Genomic DNA, 19,090 nt, shown 5'->3' on the forward strand with positions numbered 1-19,090 from the left:
ATGTTGAGGTTTTTTTTTGTTTTTTTTTTTTTTATTAGACATTTTTTTTTCTTTTTTTTTTTCTAAATCTAATTTTATTTTATTTTTAAACTTTACATAATTGTATTAGTTTTGCCAAATATCAAAATGAATCCGCCACAGGTATACATGTGTTCCCCATCCTGAACCCTCCTCCCGCCTCCCTCCCCATACCATCCCTCTGGGTCATCCCAGTGCACTAGCCACAAGCATCCAGTATCAGGCATCGAACCTGGACTGGCATCTCGTTTCATACATGATATTTTACATGTTTCAATGCCATTCTCCCAAATCTTCCCACCCTCTCCCTCTCCCATAGAGTCCATAAGACTGTTCTATACATCAGTGTCTCTTTTGCTGTCTCGTATACAGGGTTACTGTTACCATCTTTCTAAATTCCATATATATGCGTTAGTATACTATATTGGTGTTTTTCCTTCTGGCTTACTTCACTCTGTATAATAGGCTCCAGTTTCATCCACCTCATTAGAACTGATTCAAATGTATTCTTTTTAATGGCTGAGTAATACTCCATTGTGTATATGTACCATAGCTTTCTTATCCATTCATCTGCTGATGGACATCTAGGTTGCTTCAATGTCCTGGCTATTATAAACAGTGCTGCGATGAACATTGGGGTACACGTGTCTCTTTCCCTTCTAGTTTCCACAGTGTGTATGTTGAGTTTTAAGCCAGCTTTTTCACTCTCCTTTTTCACTTTCATCAAAGGCTCTTCAGTTCCTCTTCACTTTCTGCCATAAGGTTGGTGTCATCTGCATATCTGAGGTTATTGATATTTCTCCCAGCAATCTTGATTCCAGCTTGTGCTTCATCCAGCTCAACACTTCGCATGATGTACTCTGCACATAAGTTAAATAAGCAGGGTGACAATATACAGCCTTGACATACTCCTTTCCCAATTTTGAACTAGTCCATCGTTCCATGTCTGCTTCTAGCTGTTGCTTCTTGACCTGCATACTAGACTTTTAAACTATTTCCAATCTTTCATTGTGGTAAAATATAAATAATAAAATGTACCATTTAACCATTTTTAAGTGGAAGTTCAGTGGCATTAAGTACATTCACATTGTTGTACAGCCATCACCACCATCCATCTCCAGAATTTTTTCACCTTCCTCAACTGAATCTCTGTACCCAGTGTGTACTAATTCCCAAATCCTCCTCCCCTCAGGTCCAGGGAACTACCATTCTACTCTCTTGCCTCTTTAAATTTAACCACTCTAGGTATTTCATATAAGTAGAATCATACAACATTTGTCCTTCTGTGACTGTCTCATCTTGTGCTATTATGACCCTACTCCAGTGAATGTCCCTGGAGTTACCACCATTATATCAATAATATTTAAAGGAAAAGCATGAATGCATGCAGATATCTCTGGCAGGATACAGAAGAAACTGGTCCTTACTCTAGGGAGAAGTGGGGAATTGGCAGACAGGGAAAGGGAAACATTGTGTGCTCTATTTTCTTTTGATGCCTTCAGCATTCAGTAGATTGTTCATGTGTTGGCAATTTACTCACTAAGCTGTATTCAACTCTTGTGACCCCATGAACTCTTGCGACCCCACGAACTGCAGCCTGCCAGGCTCCTCTCTCTGTCCATGGGATTCTCTAGGCAAGAATACTGGTGTGGGTTGCCATTTCCTCCTCCAGGGGATCTTCCCAACCCAGGGATCAAATTTAGGTCTCCTGCATTGCAGGCAGATTCTTTACCGATTGAGCTACGAGGGAAGCCCTTGTTCATGTGTTACCTACCCAAAAATAATTCTTAAAAATTTGAGAGTAAGCATTAGAAAAATAGACATAACATGCACAACTTTTCAGCTCTTACAGTCCTCTATGGCATAGACTGTTAATGGTCCAACAAAACCTATGTCCTTTTCTGCCATAGTAATAGAAAGGTAGAGGGCAGGTGGCTGACCTGCTGCACTACATTTCCCAGCCTCCTTTGCAGGGCAGGTGGTTGGCCTGCTGTACTACATTTCCCAGCCTCCTTTGCAATTAGGCTTATCCTTGTGACTGAGTCCCTTAGTGGCATCTGAGAGGAGGTGAGATGTGCCTTTCCCTAGCTAGCTCCTCCCAACCTATACTTTCTATCACCTGCCTGTGAGCCAGAACAACAATGTGGCTGCAGCCCAGCGTGGGCCAGGCAGAGGGAAGAACCCAAGGAGATGGTGGAGAAACATGATGGAAGGAGCCTGGGTTCCTGATTGACCCTGTGGAGCAGAGCCACCTGCCCACCTGGAACTTGAACTATGACACGGGCAAGAGATAAACATCTATCTTGTTTGAGCTGGTGTGTTTTGAGGTCATTTCATTACAGCAGTTAGTATAACCTTAACCAAAGTAACCCATCTGGGGTTTGGGGAAAGTGCTTCCCACGCTGTCAGGGAAGCCTCGCCACAGGAGAGAGGAAGGGATGAACACCGAGTCATGTTGAGGTTCTTCTCATGGCATCTGGAAGTGCTCCCACCTCAGGAGGTTTTGGGGTGAGAAGGGAGGGACAGCTCCATCTTAAATTAACTTCCTAGTCATGACCCGACCTCATTTGGGCTCATCCCATCTCCAGGCTGCACCAACAACAGTCAGGGTCACAGATCTCGGGCCTGGCTCAGCCACTAACTTGCCTGGTCTTCCTGTGCAAGTCACCTCACTCCCTAGAATTACATTGTTTTGTTTTTTTAATTAATGAGACAGGAGATGGAAGCCAGTCTCTCCAAGGTCCCTTCCCATCTAATGATGTCAATTCTGGCTTTCAGAGAGCCCAGAACAAGGACTCAGGCCTGATTTTTTGAGTCTGGGTTTTTCCCTGCGACATGCTGGGCCCATGAGTTGAATGATGGATACAGAAATGGCAGCAGATATCACCCACAAGCCAAGAGCTGGTTGATAATTTGAAGTTTAATGAGCCAACCCTGCAAACAGGTTACAAGCAAGGAAACCCTGGAATGTAAAGCACTTGATGGAGGCCAAGGAGACATGGTGGGCAGTCCATCCACACTGAGAATCTAGAACAGGGAGCCCCCTGCGTCTTCTTGTCGATCCACTGCAGCAGCTCCATTTTAAGCTACAATTCCTCAGTGTGACCTGGTCTCCTTTGAGCTCAGTCATCTCCCTCTGTGTTTCTGGCTGAACATTAAAATGCATAGCCCCAATCCCTTGGTATTTACTGGTGCAGCAACAACCAGTGTGGATATGAGACTTTCGACCTTTCTTGATTTCTCAGCTTGCAGAATGAGGACACAGAGGATGTGGGGAAACAGCCTGGGAGAAAGGTTGCTGGAACAATGCAGACGTTTGCTGATTTCAGAAATGGCCTAAATCTCAGCTGAGTTGCCATTTGACCTTATCAGGAACCCAGTGCAGAGGCCAAGCGAGGGACAGAGGGTGGGCCCCAAACATCTTCAGGGGGAGAAGCCCCTCCTTCTCAGGGCAGAGACCTCCTATGCTCAGACCTCAGATGGAGGAGTCACTGCCAAGGCCTTGTCCCCAGTCTGACTCCTTCCCCTTCCCCTCTCCTCTTTCCAAGCTGCTTCTCCAAACCTCTGAAGCAGCAACAACAGAGCCTATTTAAAACAACCTCTAGAAGGTAATTAAACAGAGCCTGAAAGGGATCCTTCTATAAGGCAGAGGATGCCTTCATGACACAATAAGAAATCTTCTTAATTCATCATTTGGGCCAATCCTATTACTTCTCACCATTAACTTTGTTGCCATGGTTACTCCCAGGTAATATGTACAAATGCAAATCTACGTGGGGCAAAAGATGGGCCAATTCTACAGATGAAAGGAGACAAATATCCCCCCTCACTCTGCTACACAACACACATGAGCAGTCATGACTTCCATGTACACACAGCTTCTCTCTATTAAGAGGCTGGAGCCTCTAGTCAAACCCTCTTTTGTGAATTGGAATTACAGATCTCCCACTTGCTAGCCATGTGACTTGGGGCAATTTACTTGGAGATGCGGGTTCAAGCCCTGGGTCAGGAAGATCCCCTGGAGAAGGAAATGGCAACCCACTCCAGTATTCTTGCCTGGGAAATCCCATAAACAGAGGAGCCTGGCGAGCTACAGTCCATGCAGTCACAAGAGTTGGACACAACTTAGGGACTAAACAACAACTTAATTTTTTGAGCCTCCATTTCCTCATTTGTAATATAGGAATATGAATACTTACTTTCATGCTTATTGTGATAATTAAAAACAATTCATTTATCCAACAAATATTTATTGAGCACATATTATGTGCTGGGCACCACTCTAGGCACTAAGAATATATCAAAAAAAAAAAAAAACAAACACGAAATCTCTGGTTTTGTGGAGCTTACATGATTGTGGAGACAAACAATAAACAAAAAAATAATAAAAAGTAAATTTGCTCATATGTGAGAAGGATGAGTGCTTCAAGAAACACGGGAAAGTAGAACAGAGTAAGGATAGGGAGAGTGTGCTGGCAGCAAGGATGGATTTTTAAAAATTTATTGTAGTGGGGTCCTCACGAAAGGAGGGGGTGAAGGATGGAGAACATTCAGGAACACGATGACATGACCAGGGTCACAGCTTCTGTCACAGTGGGGACAGAAAAGAAAAGGCTAGGCTGGAGCTGGGCTGGAAGAGGGGAGGGAGAGACACAGGCTGCATCCTCCACCCCCAGAAGCGCCTCTACTCCTTGGATCCCTTCGCTGGCATTTGGGGCTGGGTAATTCTTTGTCGTGGGCGCTGTCCTGTGCGCTGTAGGCTGGAGTTGGGCTCCCTAAAATTCCATCTCTTGTCCTGCCTCTGGTTCTAGTGGCTCCTTCTTTTGCTCCCCCAACTTTTCTTTCCCTGGACAGATTCTCAAGTAAATGATGTTTAGTAAGGGGGTCAGGGTAGTTTTCATTGAGATGGCTTTAGAGAAAATACCTGAAGGAGGAAGTAAGCCATGCAGATACCTGGTAGGAGATTTTTCTGTCCAGCAGAACAGCCAGTGCAAAGGCCCTGAGGCAGAGTGGGCCTCCCAGCCTATCTGAGGGACAGCAAGGAGGCCTGTGTGACTGACTTGGGCTGAATGAGGGAAAGAGCAGTAAGAAATAAGATCAGAGAGGAATTGGGGCTTTGCAGTTTGTGCTGAGGACTGTGGCTTTTACTCTGAGTTTTTACTATAGAGTGGTCCTTAACAGGAGGGCAGTTTTCCACCCAGGGGCCATTGGGAAATGTCTCGTTGTCATGAATTGGGAAGGAATGCCATTAGCACACGGTGGGTAGACCAGGGGTGTTGCTATACGTCCTACAGTGCACAGGGCAGCCCCCACGACAAAGAATTACCCAGCCCCAAATGCCAATCGTGCTGAGTCTGAGAAACCCTGGGGCAACAAACCCTGGAGCAGTTTCACAGGTCAGTCTGAGTGCTGTACTGGGAATGGGCAGAGGGAGCCCAGGTAGAACAGGAAGACCACCCAGGAGGCCACTGCAAGACCCAGCCTGGAGATGCTATACAGCACCCAGTACCACAAATGTAGTATCATACAAATGCTTCAGCTAATACTGATCACTTGCCTGTTTTGTGCTAATAATAAGGGTCAGCTTGTAGCTGCCCCAGAGGTGCTGGGTGCTGATCAGGATCCCAGAGGCCAGGGGTCAGGGCAAGTGGGGGGTGGGGGGCGGTGTCAGTCAAGCTTCTGATAGACAATCCTGCTGATACCCAGAGAAGATTCAGGGTGCAAGTATTTTTAACTCTCTGGTATCTTCTCTGCTATTTTCAGCAAAACCCAAACACAGCTGACCCCATTTCTGCTCTGCCAGGGGAGGAGACCAACAGGATCTCTCACATCTCAGCTGCCCTTTCGCCTTGGCAGGCTGCAGGCAGAACCCATCCTTCATGGGACCCCTGGGCAACCACTGTGCTGGGTGCTGAGTAGGCACCAAGTAAGGCGGGCTGGTTCCCAGCCTCTGGGGGTGTGGAATGATGGACCAGAACCGCTGCTCAGAAGCCGACAGTGGCTCCCTGCCCCCTCATTTCCGACCACCCCCGCCGCTCCCAAGCTGTTTTCCTTTCAGCACTTTTCCCTCCCCATATACCTGGTACAGGAGGATCCAACCACAGTTCCACTGTCCTGCTCCCGTCTTACTCCAGGACAACACAACCAGCATCTCTTCTGGGTTCCAGAAACTTTCACAATCTGGCCTGAAACTTCCCAACTTCCTCTCTCACCTTCTGTCCCTCTCTCATCACGCACTCTCTCTCCCTCTCTCTCCACTCTACTTCCCAGCCTTCGTCTGCAACTTACAGGGACGACCCTCTCATGCCTTGGGTCTCTCTACATTCTACGTCCAAATGCTTGTGTCCTCCACGAAGCCTTTCCTCAGCACCTGTGTTCTCAGGAGTCTCTCGCCGCTGAATTCCTACTACCGCAGCCTAAATCCTGCCTCTAGCCACCCCCTTAAGTGTGCGCCTGCGTGGGAGCTGGCTGCGTGAGGGCAGGAGCCTCCCAGTGCCCACCTACCACTGCACCTCTCATGTACCAGGTGCTCCACAGATGCCCACGGCCTGGCCTGACAGGGTTAACTGCACAGTGTGACTGGGGCTAAGAGACCTGCACACATGCCAAGCCCCTCTGATGGCACTTCTACCCCACCCACCCACTCTGCTTGTTAGCACACACATTCCACTCCAGAGTATTACCTTCCCTTCCAAATCTATCTTCAGACAGTGAGTGAAAAATGGGCATTAGATCTTCCAGGTCCAGTGTCCTTGTCCCACCACACATTAGTTATGTAACCTGAGATAAGTTTTGTAATCTCTCTGAGCCTCAGTTTTCTTGCCTGTAAAATGGGATCAATATAGGCATCAACCAAACAGGGCTTCTGTGAAGATTAATTGAGAGAATACATATAAAGTGCAAATATTTAGCATGGCTCCTGGCCTTTGGTGAGCTCACAGTGAGTGGTGACTCATTACCATGGGGGTCTTCCATATTGAACCCCACCCATCTCCATCCATACCAAACCATCCCAGCAAAGCCCCAGCCTACAAAAAGCACACAGCACAGCAGTCAGAAACTTAGCTGCCTGGGCTTATGTTTTCGCTCTCATCTATGGCTTTGTTGTTTAACTGATAGCTGCAATCTTTATTAGGGTTCCTAGTATATCAAATATATACCTGTCAAGCCCAAAGAGTAAATTGTACTTATTTTTATTTCACTGTTAGGACTAACTTTTCACTGGTACAGCAACCTTTCAACAAGTTAACAGTCTCTGGAGGAGATATCAGCCACCCACTAACCCAGGTCATCAGGTGTGAATAAACTCTCAATCTGCTTGTAGCCCCCTGGTGGGATATTGTAACTGGAGGGCAGATTAGGTAACAAATTAGTTCATAAGATACCCAGTGGTGCCCAGACATTGCGTCAGGCCCATAGGCATCAGCACACAGCCACAGGCTTCTGAGTCACATGCCACCAAAATGACATCAGGGGAGGCACAGAGCCCAAAAGCACACAGGCTGTCCAGACCGAGGTCAAGAACCATCCCAGCCTCTTCAGACAGCACCGGCATGACCTTTGAGCAGGGCAAGCCTGAACCAGGGATGGGGACTTTGTGAATTTCTGATCCCTGAAGCTCCCCAGATCCTGAGCTGGTATGTCACTACCTGCTCTTGCTGTGGCCGTGGAGGCTGGTGGGGGCCAGGGCTCTGTAGACAAGGTCCAGGAGGTACTGGGAGAGCTGCAGCAGAGCCCAATCCTGATGTCTGGGGAGCCAGGAGGGTGCGGGGATGGGGGCTGAGCCGTGGACTCACACTGGCCTCCAGAGGGACGCCGCAGGCATCACCAACTGGAGCCAGAACGGGGAGGAGCGGCTAGTGCAGGTCCCCCCACCCTCCCCCAGCTAGTGCAGGTCCCCCCACCCTCCCCCAGCTAGTGCAGGACCCCCCACCTTCCCCCAGCTAGTGCAGGTCCCCCCACCCTCCCCCAGCTAGTGCAGGTCCCCCCACCCTCCCCCAGCTAGTGCAGGTCCCCCCACCCTCCCCCAGCTAGTGCAGGTCCCCCCACCCTCCCCCAGCTAGTGCAGGACCCCCCACCTTCCCCCAGCTAGTGCAGGTCCCCCCACCCTCCCCCAGCTAGTGCAGGTCCCCCCACCCTCCCCCAGCTAGTGCAGGTCCCCCCACCCTCCCCCAGCTAGTGCAGGTCCCCCCACCCTCCCCCAGCTAGTGCAGGACCCCCCACCCTCCCCCAGCTAGTGCAGGTCCCCCCACCCTCCCCCAGCTAGTGCAGGTCCCCCCACCCTCCCCCAGCTAGTACAGGTCCCCCCACCCTCCCCCAGCTAGTGCAGGTCCCCCCACCCTCCCCCAGCTAGTGCAGGTCCCCCCACCCTCCCCCAGCTAGTGCAGGTCCCCCCACCTTCCCCCAGCTAGTGCAGGGTCCCCACCCTCCCCCAGCTAGTGCAGGTCCCCCCACCCTCCCCCAGCTAGTGCAGGGTCCCCACCCTCCCCCAGCTAGTGCAGGTCCCCCCACCTTCCCCCAGCTAGTGCAGGGCCCCCACCCTCCCCCAGCTAGTGCAGGACCCCCCACCCTCCCCCAGCTAGTGCAGGTCCCCCCACCCTCCCCCAGCTAGTGCAGGTCCCTCCACCCTCCCCCAGCTAGTGCAGGACCCCCCACCTTCCCCCAGCTAGTGCAGGGTCCCCCACCTTCCCCCAGCTAGTGCAGGGTCCCCCCACCCTCCCCCAGCGAGTGCAGGGTCCCCCCAACCTCCCCCAGCTAGTGCAGGACCCCCCACCTTCCCCCAGCTAGTACAGGGTCCCCCCAACCTCCCCCAGCTAGTGCAGGGTCCCCCCAACCTCCCCCAGCTAGTGCAGGACCCCCCACCTTCCTCCAGCTAGTGCAGGGTCCCCCCAACCTCCCCCAGCTAGTGCAGGGTCCCCCCAACCTCCCCCAGCTAGTGCAGGGTCCCCCCACCTTCCCCCAGCTAGTGCAGGGTCCCCCCACCCTCCGGGCTTCCCAGCTGCCTGGAGGCACATGAGAGCTTTCGGGATAGAAAACAAAGCGGGCCCAGAAAACAGGACAGGCAGCTTTAAGCTTCTGAAGGGAACAAAGAGAGGAAACATGGCCTCATTTCCCAACTCTTGAAAACTGGAAAGAGTCCCAAGAGGAAAAGCCAGGCTGGAGGGGAGCTTGGGCTGAGAGCAGACACAAGGGCAGGAAAGGCCTGGAGGCTGGACTCCTCTGGTCCATGAGGAGCTGCCAGGGTCCGAGGACCGGCCCCCCACCCTAGAGAGGGGCATGTCAGGTCACACCAGCGGGATCCTCGGTGCCACAGCCAGAGGGCAGCACTTCGCTCAGGAATAAGGACATCCGGCCCTGCCCTGTCTGCTGATGGCTGCTCCCAACCAACTCAGCAGGCAACACAGGCTCCTGAAGATAGACCTTGCGTAGCCAGCACTGCAACATCATGCGTCACTTCAGGGGCCCCACACAAGGGCATCTGGCCAAGGAGCTGCCTCTCTTGGCACCTTTGCCCCCTCTCCATGTGGCAGGCTGCTGTCCAGCACATTGGCCTGTCCCTTCCTCTAGGGGCCATCTTCCTCTAGGGGCCGTTCTCTCTGTGCTCAGGATGTTTTTCCTCCGCCCCTTCCCAGCGCCCCCTCCTCACTAATCCTTGGTCATCCCTCAGTCTCAGGTGAGAAATCTCTTCCAGACTCCCTGCTTCTGGTCAGGTGACTCCTCTGCTCTCCCACGGCATCATGTATTTTCACTGTCGTGGCCTGGATTCTGGGGTGTCCCGGGGGCAGGACCCTCCTCCAGCCTCTCCCCTGCTCTCCCCCAGCTCCTAGCACCAACACTGGCCTGGAGATGCTCCGTAAATACATAGCAAAATAAACTGGATTGGGGAGGGCTGATGGCTTAGCCACCTGGCCCAGGGAACACCCAGCCAGGGACCAGCGGGTCGCGTGGACTTTGTGCCTAAAGGTGTGAAAAGGCAGGGCGGTGCCTCACAGTCACCAACAGAACAGAAGAGACTACAGCACAGGAAAATGTGTTTCTGGATGGAAAATAAGCAGAGTTTTAGGAACTGATCCAGCAGAGAGGAGGAAACCATCCCTCAATGCCTGCAGAAGCCACACTTGAGAAGCCAGGCCATCACCCCCAGGATGCCAGCGAAGTTCAGGACTTGGAGGGCCCAGGCACCCCAGGAACAAAGGGCTAATCATAGGGCTAAACAGAGGGACTTGGTTGAAAATCTGAATTCAAAGCAGTAGGACCCCTCGGCCTTCTCCACACAGCAAGGGGGCTCTCACCACCCTCGTCTGTGTCTCCCAAACACTGGAAGGTTATCAACCTTCTAGAGAAATGGAATCCAAGTGACTCCAAACTTGGGAACACTAGCCCAGTGGAAAGAGGGAGCTGCTGCTGCTAAGTTGCTTCACTTGTGTCCGACTCTGTGCGACCCCATAGACGACAGGCCACCATGCTCCCCCGTCCCTGGGATTCTCCAGGCAAGAACACTGGAGTGGGTTGCCATTGCCTTCTCCAACGCATGAAAGTGAAAAGTGAAAGGGAAGTTGCTCAGTCGTGTCCGACTCTTAGCGACCCCATGGACTACAGCCTACCAGGCTCCTCCATCCATGGGATTTTCCAGGCAAGAGTACTGGAGTGGGGTGCCACTGCCTTCTCTGGAAAGGGGGAGCAGGTGAGGCTAAAAGCAGAGAAATCAATGAAAATCTGCAAAGTGAATACTGGGGCTTCAGCCTTGCTCCTCTAGTTGGCTTCCAGAATGCAGAGGTGAGAAGATACTGTATTTACAAAATAGGAAGAGGATCCTGCTGAAAGGACTAAAGAAAAGAAACAACCAAATAGCTCTCAGAAATTAAAATTTGTACTAGCTGAAGTTAAAAATCCGATAGACACGTTGAAAATAAACTGAAGGAAATTTCCTGTAAATCCAGACAGAAGGAAAAAGTGAAAGAATAAAAGAGAAGAAAAGGATAAGAAAATCTGAGTATCAATCTAAGATGTTGAATATTTGACTAATAGGAATTCCAGAATGAGAAGAAATTATCAAAGAAATAGTATAAGAAAAATTGCCAGAACTGAGAGACAGGAGTCTTCAGATTGAAAGAGGTCACCAGAAACCCAAAATAATAAATTTTAAAAGACATAGCATTGTGGAATTTCAGAAATAAACCATATACATAGAGAGGAGATCCTAAACATTCCCAAAGAGAGAAAACAGGTCACTTGCAAAGAATCAGGAATAAAACAGCACTGGATTTTTCAAAAGCTAGACTAGAAGCCAGAAGAGCAATGTCTTCAAAATTCTAAAGGAAAATGTTGTCAACCTAAAAATTGGAATTTTCTCCTCAGCCAAACTGTCAGTTAAAGCTGAGTACAGAATTACAATTACAAATTACATTTTTTTCAGATATAAAAGGACTCCAAATTTTCTTTCCACTTACCCTTTTTCAGGGAGCTACCAGAAGAGGTCTTCCACTGAAATGAAGGTGTACACCAAGAGGAGCTGAGGGAGCTGCGCCCCAGAATTGAAAATTTCAGGGGAAAATATGGAAGTGAAAAGGGCTTCCCTTGTAGCTCAGCTGGTACATAATCTGCCTGCCGTGCAGGAGACCTGGGTTCAATTCCTGGGTTGGGAGATCCCCTGGAGAAGGAAATGGCAACCACTCCAATATTCAGGCTCCTCTGGCCATGGGAAATCCCATGAGACTGGCTGGCTACAGTCCATGGGGTCACAGAGTTACATACAACTGAGCAAGTAAACCACCACCACCATTAAAAATATCAAAAAGCTGCTAGAAGATACAGTAAGAATTAGAGATGGTACAAAGAAAACTCTGTCAGGGAGAAAAATGAGGTAATTATTAAATCCAGATAAAACATAAAGTCAAAAAGGAGAGGAAACATAATCATATACAACAAAGTTGTAGTATTGCTCATATAATTGTCATAACGTGAATATTGAATATCCATAGACCCCAAAACTATGATAACTATTTTGGGAGGGTGATGAGGGTAGGGGAGAGAAATGTGTTTATGGAGGTAAATAATAAGAGAGATGGATCCTCAACTACCACACAAAAGAACTAGTTGAGAAATAGCAGTACAGATACGCTTAGTTTGAAATACAGATTTCTATCTGAAGAAACAGCTAACAGCATTTGCTTCTGGGGAAGAGAAATGGGAACTGGGGAGAGATGGGGCAATACACTATTTTTCCTCACAAGTGTTTTCGTGCTATTTGACTTTTTGAACTTTGAAAAAAAAAAAAAAAACTGTGAGATTAATTTTTAATAGCTTTTAAAATAAAGCTTATGAACAAAAAGAAAAACTTCAGCACATTAACCATCTGTCTCTACAATCACTAGAGCTGCCCTATACTACATCTCCCTACCTTCCCCCCAAATCAGACAAAACCATCAACTTTTCAATTAGCTCTAGTTCAAGTTTCTACATGATATTAACAAAACAGAAATTGCAGTGTCTTAGCCTAATTCCATGGAGAAGGCAATGGCACCCCACTCCAGTGTTCTTGCCTGGAGAATCCCAGGGACGGGGGAGCCTGGTGGGCTGCCGTCTATGGGGTTGCACAGGGTCGGACACGACTGAAGCAACTTAGCAGCAGCAGCAGCAGCCTAATTCCACACTGTCTCCTCCATGTTTCTCATCCTCAGTCTAAACTTCCGGATAGTGGTATGCTGGTGAGTATTTTTGAGAAAAAAGTCCTGATTTATAGTATCTATCAATTTCCATGGTGTAAATTCTCACATTGTGGCTGATTTCAAGTCATCACTGCAGTGTCACTGAATGTGGAATTGGGAAAAGATGCACATGTCAGCGCCAGCAAATTATTGCCTTAGGTTTCTCTAGTCTTAGCAGCCTCCATACTTCCCACCAGAGCAGCTTACAGGAGGGCCCTGAGTATCCCCTCCAAAACCCACAAGTCCACAGGAGATGTAGCAGCAGTAAAAGTGGATTCTGGGGGGAAGAGAAGCGGTTCTGGCTGCAGGGCAGGGATAGCGAATTTGCCACCTTCCTTCCCCGCCACCATTCCCCCACCCCACCTCCAGCAGAGTTACCTGCTCATTGGTAACCCCTGGGCGCAGGGTCCCATGCTTATAGTCTTCCAGCAGTTGCACAGCCTCTCTGAGACGTCTCTGCAGGCAAAGAAAAGGGACACTGAGGGGCACAGATCCAGGGCTCCAGCAACACTTTCCCTTGCAGGGGTGCATCAGTATTGACCCAGCACTGACCATCTTCACAGTGTGCAAGACCTGCCCTTCAGTTTATGGGACACACGCAAAACAATAAAGAGGACTATAGCCTAAACGTCCTTTCACAGGGCAATGGATAAACGTTTGCCATTTACCCAGTGTAATAATACTATACACATTATTCGGTGGTTTAAAAAGTAAAGTAGATCTCCATGGCCATATCTCCAAGGTATTTTTTTAAGTGTGAAAGAAATTGCAGAGGCGTATGATGCCATTCATTGTACCAAACAAACAACACACACAGAAAACAGTTTTTCCTATGAGAATATTTATGTGAGTAAATGTATCAAAAAAGCTCTAAAAGGAGACCCGTCAAACTAGTGACAGAGGTTACCTTGAGGTAGGAGGAAAGAGTTCAGATTTGGCAAGTGGCGTTGGAAGAAATTTTAGTCTTAATTGTAATATTGAAAGTTTTTATAAAGAGAACATATTTATGTAATACTTATATAATTTCTTCTCAACATTTGAAAAACACTAGCAGAGATTTACATACTCAAATACATATGGCTACAGTAACTGATGGGGAAAAAATAAAAGAGAATAGAATTGTATGATTTTTAAAATCTTAAAAACTAGAGACAGCAACACTGAGAGAAGGCAGTCTTTGTCCACCGAAAAGACTTGTATAAGAATATTCATCGTGGCACTCTGCAAATAGGCCCAAACTGCAAACAACTCAAATGTCAGTTGACAGACTGGGTAAGTATACGCACACAATGAAATATTACACAGCATTTAAAATGCAAACTACAGATATGTTACAATCGGATAAATCTTCTCAAGAATGGCACCCTGATATCTCTCACCCCATGTTCTTCTAGAACTTTCCCACATCCCCCATCCAGAGGTACAGTCTATGTCCCTCCACGTGATTCTCGGCAGGCCTTTGTGACTGCCTTAACAATAGAGTGTTGCCAAGGTGAGGTTGTGTGACCTCTGAGGCCAGGTCATGAAAATGCCTTGCATTTCTACCTGGCTCTCTTGGGATGGTTGCTTTCTTGAAACTTAGCCATCACATTGTAAGGAAGCCCAAGTAGCCTATGAAGCGACCCATGTGGATTAAGAACTGAGGGCCTGGCCCACAGCTCCAGCTAAGTGACCAGCTAATGGTCAGCAACAATTGGCCCTCCATGGAAGTGAGCCATCTTGAAACGGACCTTCCCCACCCCCGTCAAGCTGCCTTAGCCAAGGCTGCGAGACAAACCATCCTCTCTAAGTCCTGTCAAAACTGAAGGTCAGTGAGCAAAAGAATTACCTGTTGTTATTTCAGGCCATTAAATTTTAGGGTGATTTGTTACATGATAATAGAAGGCCAATTCACACAATGATGAGCAAAAAAGGCAGATGCAAAAAGTATATATAAATTTCAAAAACAGGTCAAACACACCTATGGTGGTAGACGTCATTATGGTATTACCTTTGTGAAGGTGGGTGGGGGTGTTGACTTGGAGAGGGCATGAGGAACCCTCTGGAATAATGGAAATGCTCAATGTTTTGATCTGACTGGTAGTTACACAGTATAAACATGTGTCAAAATCCATTAGGCCATACACTTTGGATTTATGTATTTTGCTGTATGTATGGTATATCCTTTTTTTAAAAAAAATCAATAATAAATAGACAACAGTGAGAGAAGGCAGCCTATGTCCAGGTCAGATGAGGAACGGTCATCAGGGATGCTCATGATGAGGGAAGAAACCCAGGGAAGCCACCCTGTTCCACTTTGACCAAGGGACAAAGTTGGCTAAGGATGGGAGTGCAGAGAGACCTCCACAGAAGCCCCTGGTCCAGAGGCAGGATGCAGCTCCAGGGCGGGTTGCCCCATGGGGTGTCTTCTGAGCAGGCTGACAGTGGTCGCATTGGATGGGAAAGGAACAGCCACCTCCCGCACTAAAACAGCAGGACTAACCCCAGCCCAGACAAGCCAATTGGGCTGTCAGGAGGCCAGGAGAACTTCTTACTTGGGACAGCCCGACTGCTGTAAAGTACTGCCTCTTCCCTTTCAAATATATGTCTATCAATTTCTGAATTCCAGAGTCCTTCCCCAGAATCTCTTTGCTTTCAAAGTAGAGACAACTTTGAGTTGGTGTTTTTTCCAGGTGTAATCCACTCTGTTTAGAAAAAATGTCAGAAAAATCGAAAGCACTCACAAAAATGTTGTAATCACCTGTAAACATACCACAGAGATAACCACTGCAAAAGTTATTATTTTCCTTCTAGACTTAATACATTTGCTTTCATGTTGGTTGATTGCTCTAACTTGCTTAAGTTCAACAGAAAGTGAGCAGTTCAGTATTTGAGGCCAGAGTTTAGTTAGACCCTTGCTAACTAGTCTCTGCAACTGCCCCCCAAATCCTCCTGGTGATACGACAAGCTGCCCGCTCCAAGCCTGCTTCCTGCCAGCCTCAGCCTTGGCCCCACAATAAGTGCTCTACTTTCCACCCTGAATGGTGAATGACCCCGTGTTCTCATTATGTTCCCACTCCAGGGATTCAGTTCCTCTAACAACCTGGCCAGATTCCATCTCATTCCACACAGTCATCAAAGGGAGGCCTCTTGCCACAGGATTAAGTTCCAAAGAGCCCTGATCTTGGCGCTCATTGAGAAAGAACCAAATCCAAAGCTTCCGGAGATAGGCCTGCTAATGCAGGACTGGGACAAGCTAGCATGTGCTTGTCTGCCTCTGGGCCTTGCTAAGCCTCAGCTTGGCCTCCTAGCTCAGAGACTGAGGGATAGCGCTCCCAGCGCCTCTGTGGGACAGGAAAGGCCTCGGGCCTTGCCTTGAGAGGTCCCTGAGGGCTGGCTGTTCTGGGAGCTGGACTTCTCACAGCAGAGAAGGGAGCCATTTTCAGGGAGCCTTGAGGGATAGGAGGAGAGTCTCTCTGCTTGAAGTCCTCCTCTCACCCCGATGCATTACACACTTGACAGAAAAGCCCTGGGCACTTGAAGGATGGGGAAAGCAGGAGGCCAGTGGCAGGGTGAAATTTGCAGGAAGTCTTTTCAGTCAGGAACAAACAGGCAGCTACGCCCTGAATGCTAAGATGGTGAGGGGCCCAGCCGGCCTGGAGACAAGGCTGCAGGCCCTATTCTGGAGCCCTGGGCTTGGGGATGGACAGCCCAGGTTGCTGCTTCCCAGGCTCCATCACCTGCCTGCCAGAAACTGTCGCAGCAAGACTCTCTTCTTGTATCTGATGGGCATGATCTCCAGAAAGTCTCTCTGGAGACAGGCATCTGGGAGGTCTGCTCCAGGGCAGAGAATTTGAACAGAGGTCCCGCCCCGAAGCCCCAGGGGGAGGAAGGAAGCCAAAGGGCAGTCCTGCAGTGTTAGGGTGGTGGCAGAGCGGGCAGGAGACCCTGGCAGACAGGAATGAGGATGTTGGAACACAGGACGGAAAGGCACAAAATGGGAAGATGAGGAAAGTCATCAGAAGCAAAGCTAATCTCTTTGGAGGGAAGAGGTATACCTTAGCCAACCCCCAAACTAAATGCACACAGTATAATCCATGCCTGGCTAGGGAGCATGTCTAAATGATTTGAATATTTTATTTATTATAATGTTTAATATGTTAAGATATACAATGGGCGTGACAGCAGTGGGCCAGGAGGTGAGGATTACCCAGAAACATTTCACCCCTACTTGTGATAAAGGCCACCCACTTTTCCTGCAGGCCCTCACCCCTGATCTTTCCTATACCACCCCACCACCCTGGGTTGTCTGTCCCCACCCATGTCCATCCTTCAAGGCACAGGGCCATATTAAGGAATCTTCCAGAAAAGTTCCCTCTGCCCTCTGAACACTCAGAGAGCATTTGGTTTGCACCTCTTTGAGGTCCATGGTCACTCACCACCACGTGCCCCTGTTACCTGTCAGAGACTGCAGGGTGCAGGGAGCAGAAGACTGCTGTAGGTTATGTTGGCTGAAACGCAGGGCACTCCTACCCCAGTCCATCACCAACACGGGGCCACACATAATGAGCACTGATAAATATGAGGCTGCTGGGAGGAGAGGTGAAGGGTATAATCAGGGTTAGGGACCAGGCTCCAAAGCAGCAGGCCAGAGGCCCTTGAGAGGTATGCTGGTTCTACGGAATCGTGGGATTCCAAGAGACCATGCCCTGTTCACACAGGATGTGGATGACAGTACCCCTCTGTGAGTGTCTACTGAACCACGTGGACATTCCTTTCTCTGAGATAGCTGGGGTCCGAGCAGGAAGGGCATTTCAATGCCCAGGGTCACAGAGTGGGTGGGTGTCATCTAGGAATCTCAAGTCCCTGCATTCCCAGCTCTGGGCCATTTCCATGAGACATGAGCATGGAAGAGCCTCCTGTCCTCCAGATGGTCAGTAATTGAAAGAGGGGTGGTCTCCCAGAGAAACCATAGAAATGCTTGCATCCTGAAAAGCCGATGTCAATGGTGGCCAGGTACCCCACATAAGAAAGGGAAGGGCCTTCTTTATTCTCATTCAAAGGCAAGCCCAGTTGCTGCTGCGTGTTTAGCAAAAGTGGGTACAATTGAAACCTGGACATTTCAGGCAATCAAAATTTGGGAGTCCCACTTAAAATAGGGGGTGGGGGAGAAGGGAGGAAGGGAAGGAGAGAAGGAGAGAGAGGAAGAGGGAGAAAGGAAGGAAGGAAGGAAAAGAAAGAGAAAGGAAAAAGAAGCGTCAATGGTCAGGGTGAAAATGAATGTGGGGAGCGGGGTTGGTGTGCATGAGGGAACGGAGCTGGCGGTAGGGACGGGGGCAAGGCCTGCCTTGATCGCTCAGTATCCAATTGCTCTCACCTGGGCCAGTCTTGAATCAGCCAAAGGCAGGGCTGTGCATTCTTACCTTGCCTGCCACATCTTCAACCATTCCTTTCTGGATCCCGGATGGTGGGATTTGGGGGCCAAGGCTTTGTGCAGGCAGAGTCTCAAGCCCTTCTCTCATCCTCCCTTGGCCTTCCTAAGCCCTTCTTGTTCCTTCCCAGCAATCCTGGGACCCACAGGGTTATCTGTGCTGAGACTGTTTCCTAGCTCAACCACAAGCTACCTCTGGGAGGCCCAAGAGAAGGGGAAACCAGGCACACGTTTCCCTGTGGCCAACCTCTGGCCACCTTCAGGACACTGAATGTGAGTTAATTCTGACAGCATGACAGGTGGTATAGCCCTTTAGAAAGTAAATCTGTCCAGCTATGCCTAAGAACTTTAAAAACAATCGTGGTCTACATCCTGGATACCCTACTTTTGGGAATATTTTTCTAAAAGAATAAATTTATCAGAAATGAAAAATAATTTGCCTAAAACTATTTTTGGCAGGAAAGAAAAAGGTAGGAAACAACCTATCTGTTAGACCTAAAAGCCTAACAGAGATGGATATTTATACTAAAAGACTTGACTTCCTAAAATTATAAAGACTTGGAAATAAATGAAAAAAGCAAATAAAAAGTCTATGTTCAATGTAATAAGCATGACAAAAATGTATACAGATGGGCAAAAATCTGAAGTGTGTAAGGGTACTGAAATTTGGAAATTTTAAAATTTAAAATTAGACTACCTGATGCTGTCCAGAATGCATTTAAATGGATAGTCTTACTACTATTGACAGCATAAACTGATAGTCTTGGTACAGATTGGTACAATTTGCAGGGCAATTTGGCAATATATATCAAAAGCCTTAAAATGCCTTTCATTCAGAAATTCCACTTCTAGGAATTTACCCCAAGGAAATAAAGAGAAATATGGGGAGATATATGTACAAGGATATTTATCGCCATATTATTTATATTGGCAAAAGACTTGAAACTACCCAAAT

The 19,090-nt window shown here is 48.4% G+C and overlaps 1 protein-coding gene across 8 annotated transcripts in view; it reads right to left on the reverse strand.

The window, feature by feature from the left end:
• Positions 1-19,090, reverse strand: part of SFXN5 (sideroflexin 5) — a 129,358-nt gene that overhangs the window by 93,350 nt on the left and 16,918 nt on the right. For 7 of the 8 annotated variants that reach the window (XR_015137278.1, XM_086327605.1, XM_086327601.1 and 4 more), the window contains exon 3: positions 13,104-13,181. The exons of the other annotated variant lie outside the window; for it this stretch is intronic. Coding sequence is in view for 6 of the 7 variants with exons in the window: in XM_086327605.1 (XP_086183731.1) it covers positions 13,104-13,181 (78 nt within the window). In the remaining variant the exon portion in view is untranslated. The remainder of the gene's footprint in view (positions 1-13,103; positions 13,182-19,090) is intronic. 8 annotated transcript variants of the gene reach the window in all.

Source organism: Bos grunniens, chromosome 11 (assembly GCF_055505025.1).
Source record: "Bos grunniens cultivar Pamir isolate PY7600 chromosome 11, Bosgru_T2T1.0, whole genome shotgun sequence".
In the NCBI taxonomy this organism is placed as follows: Eukaryota; Metazoa; Chordata; class Mammalia; order Artiodactyla; family Bovidae; genus Bos; species Bos grunniens.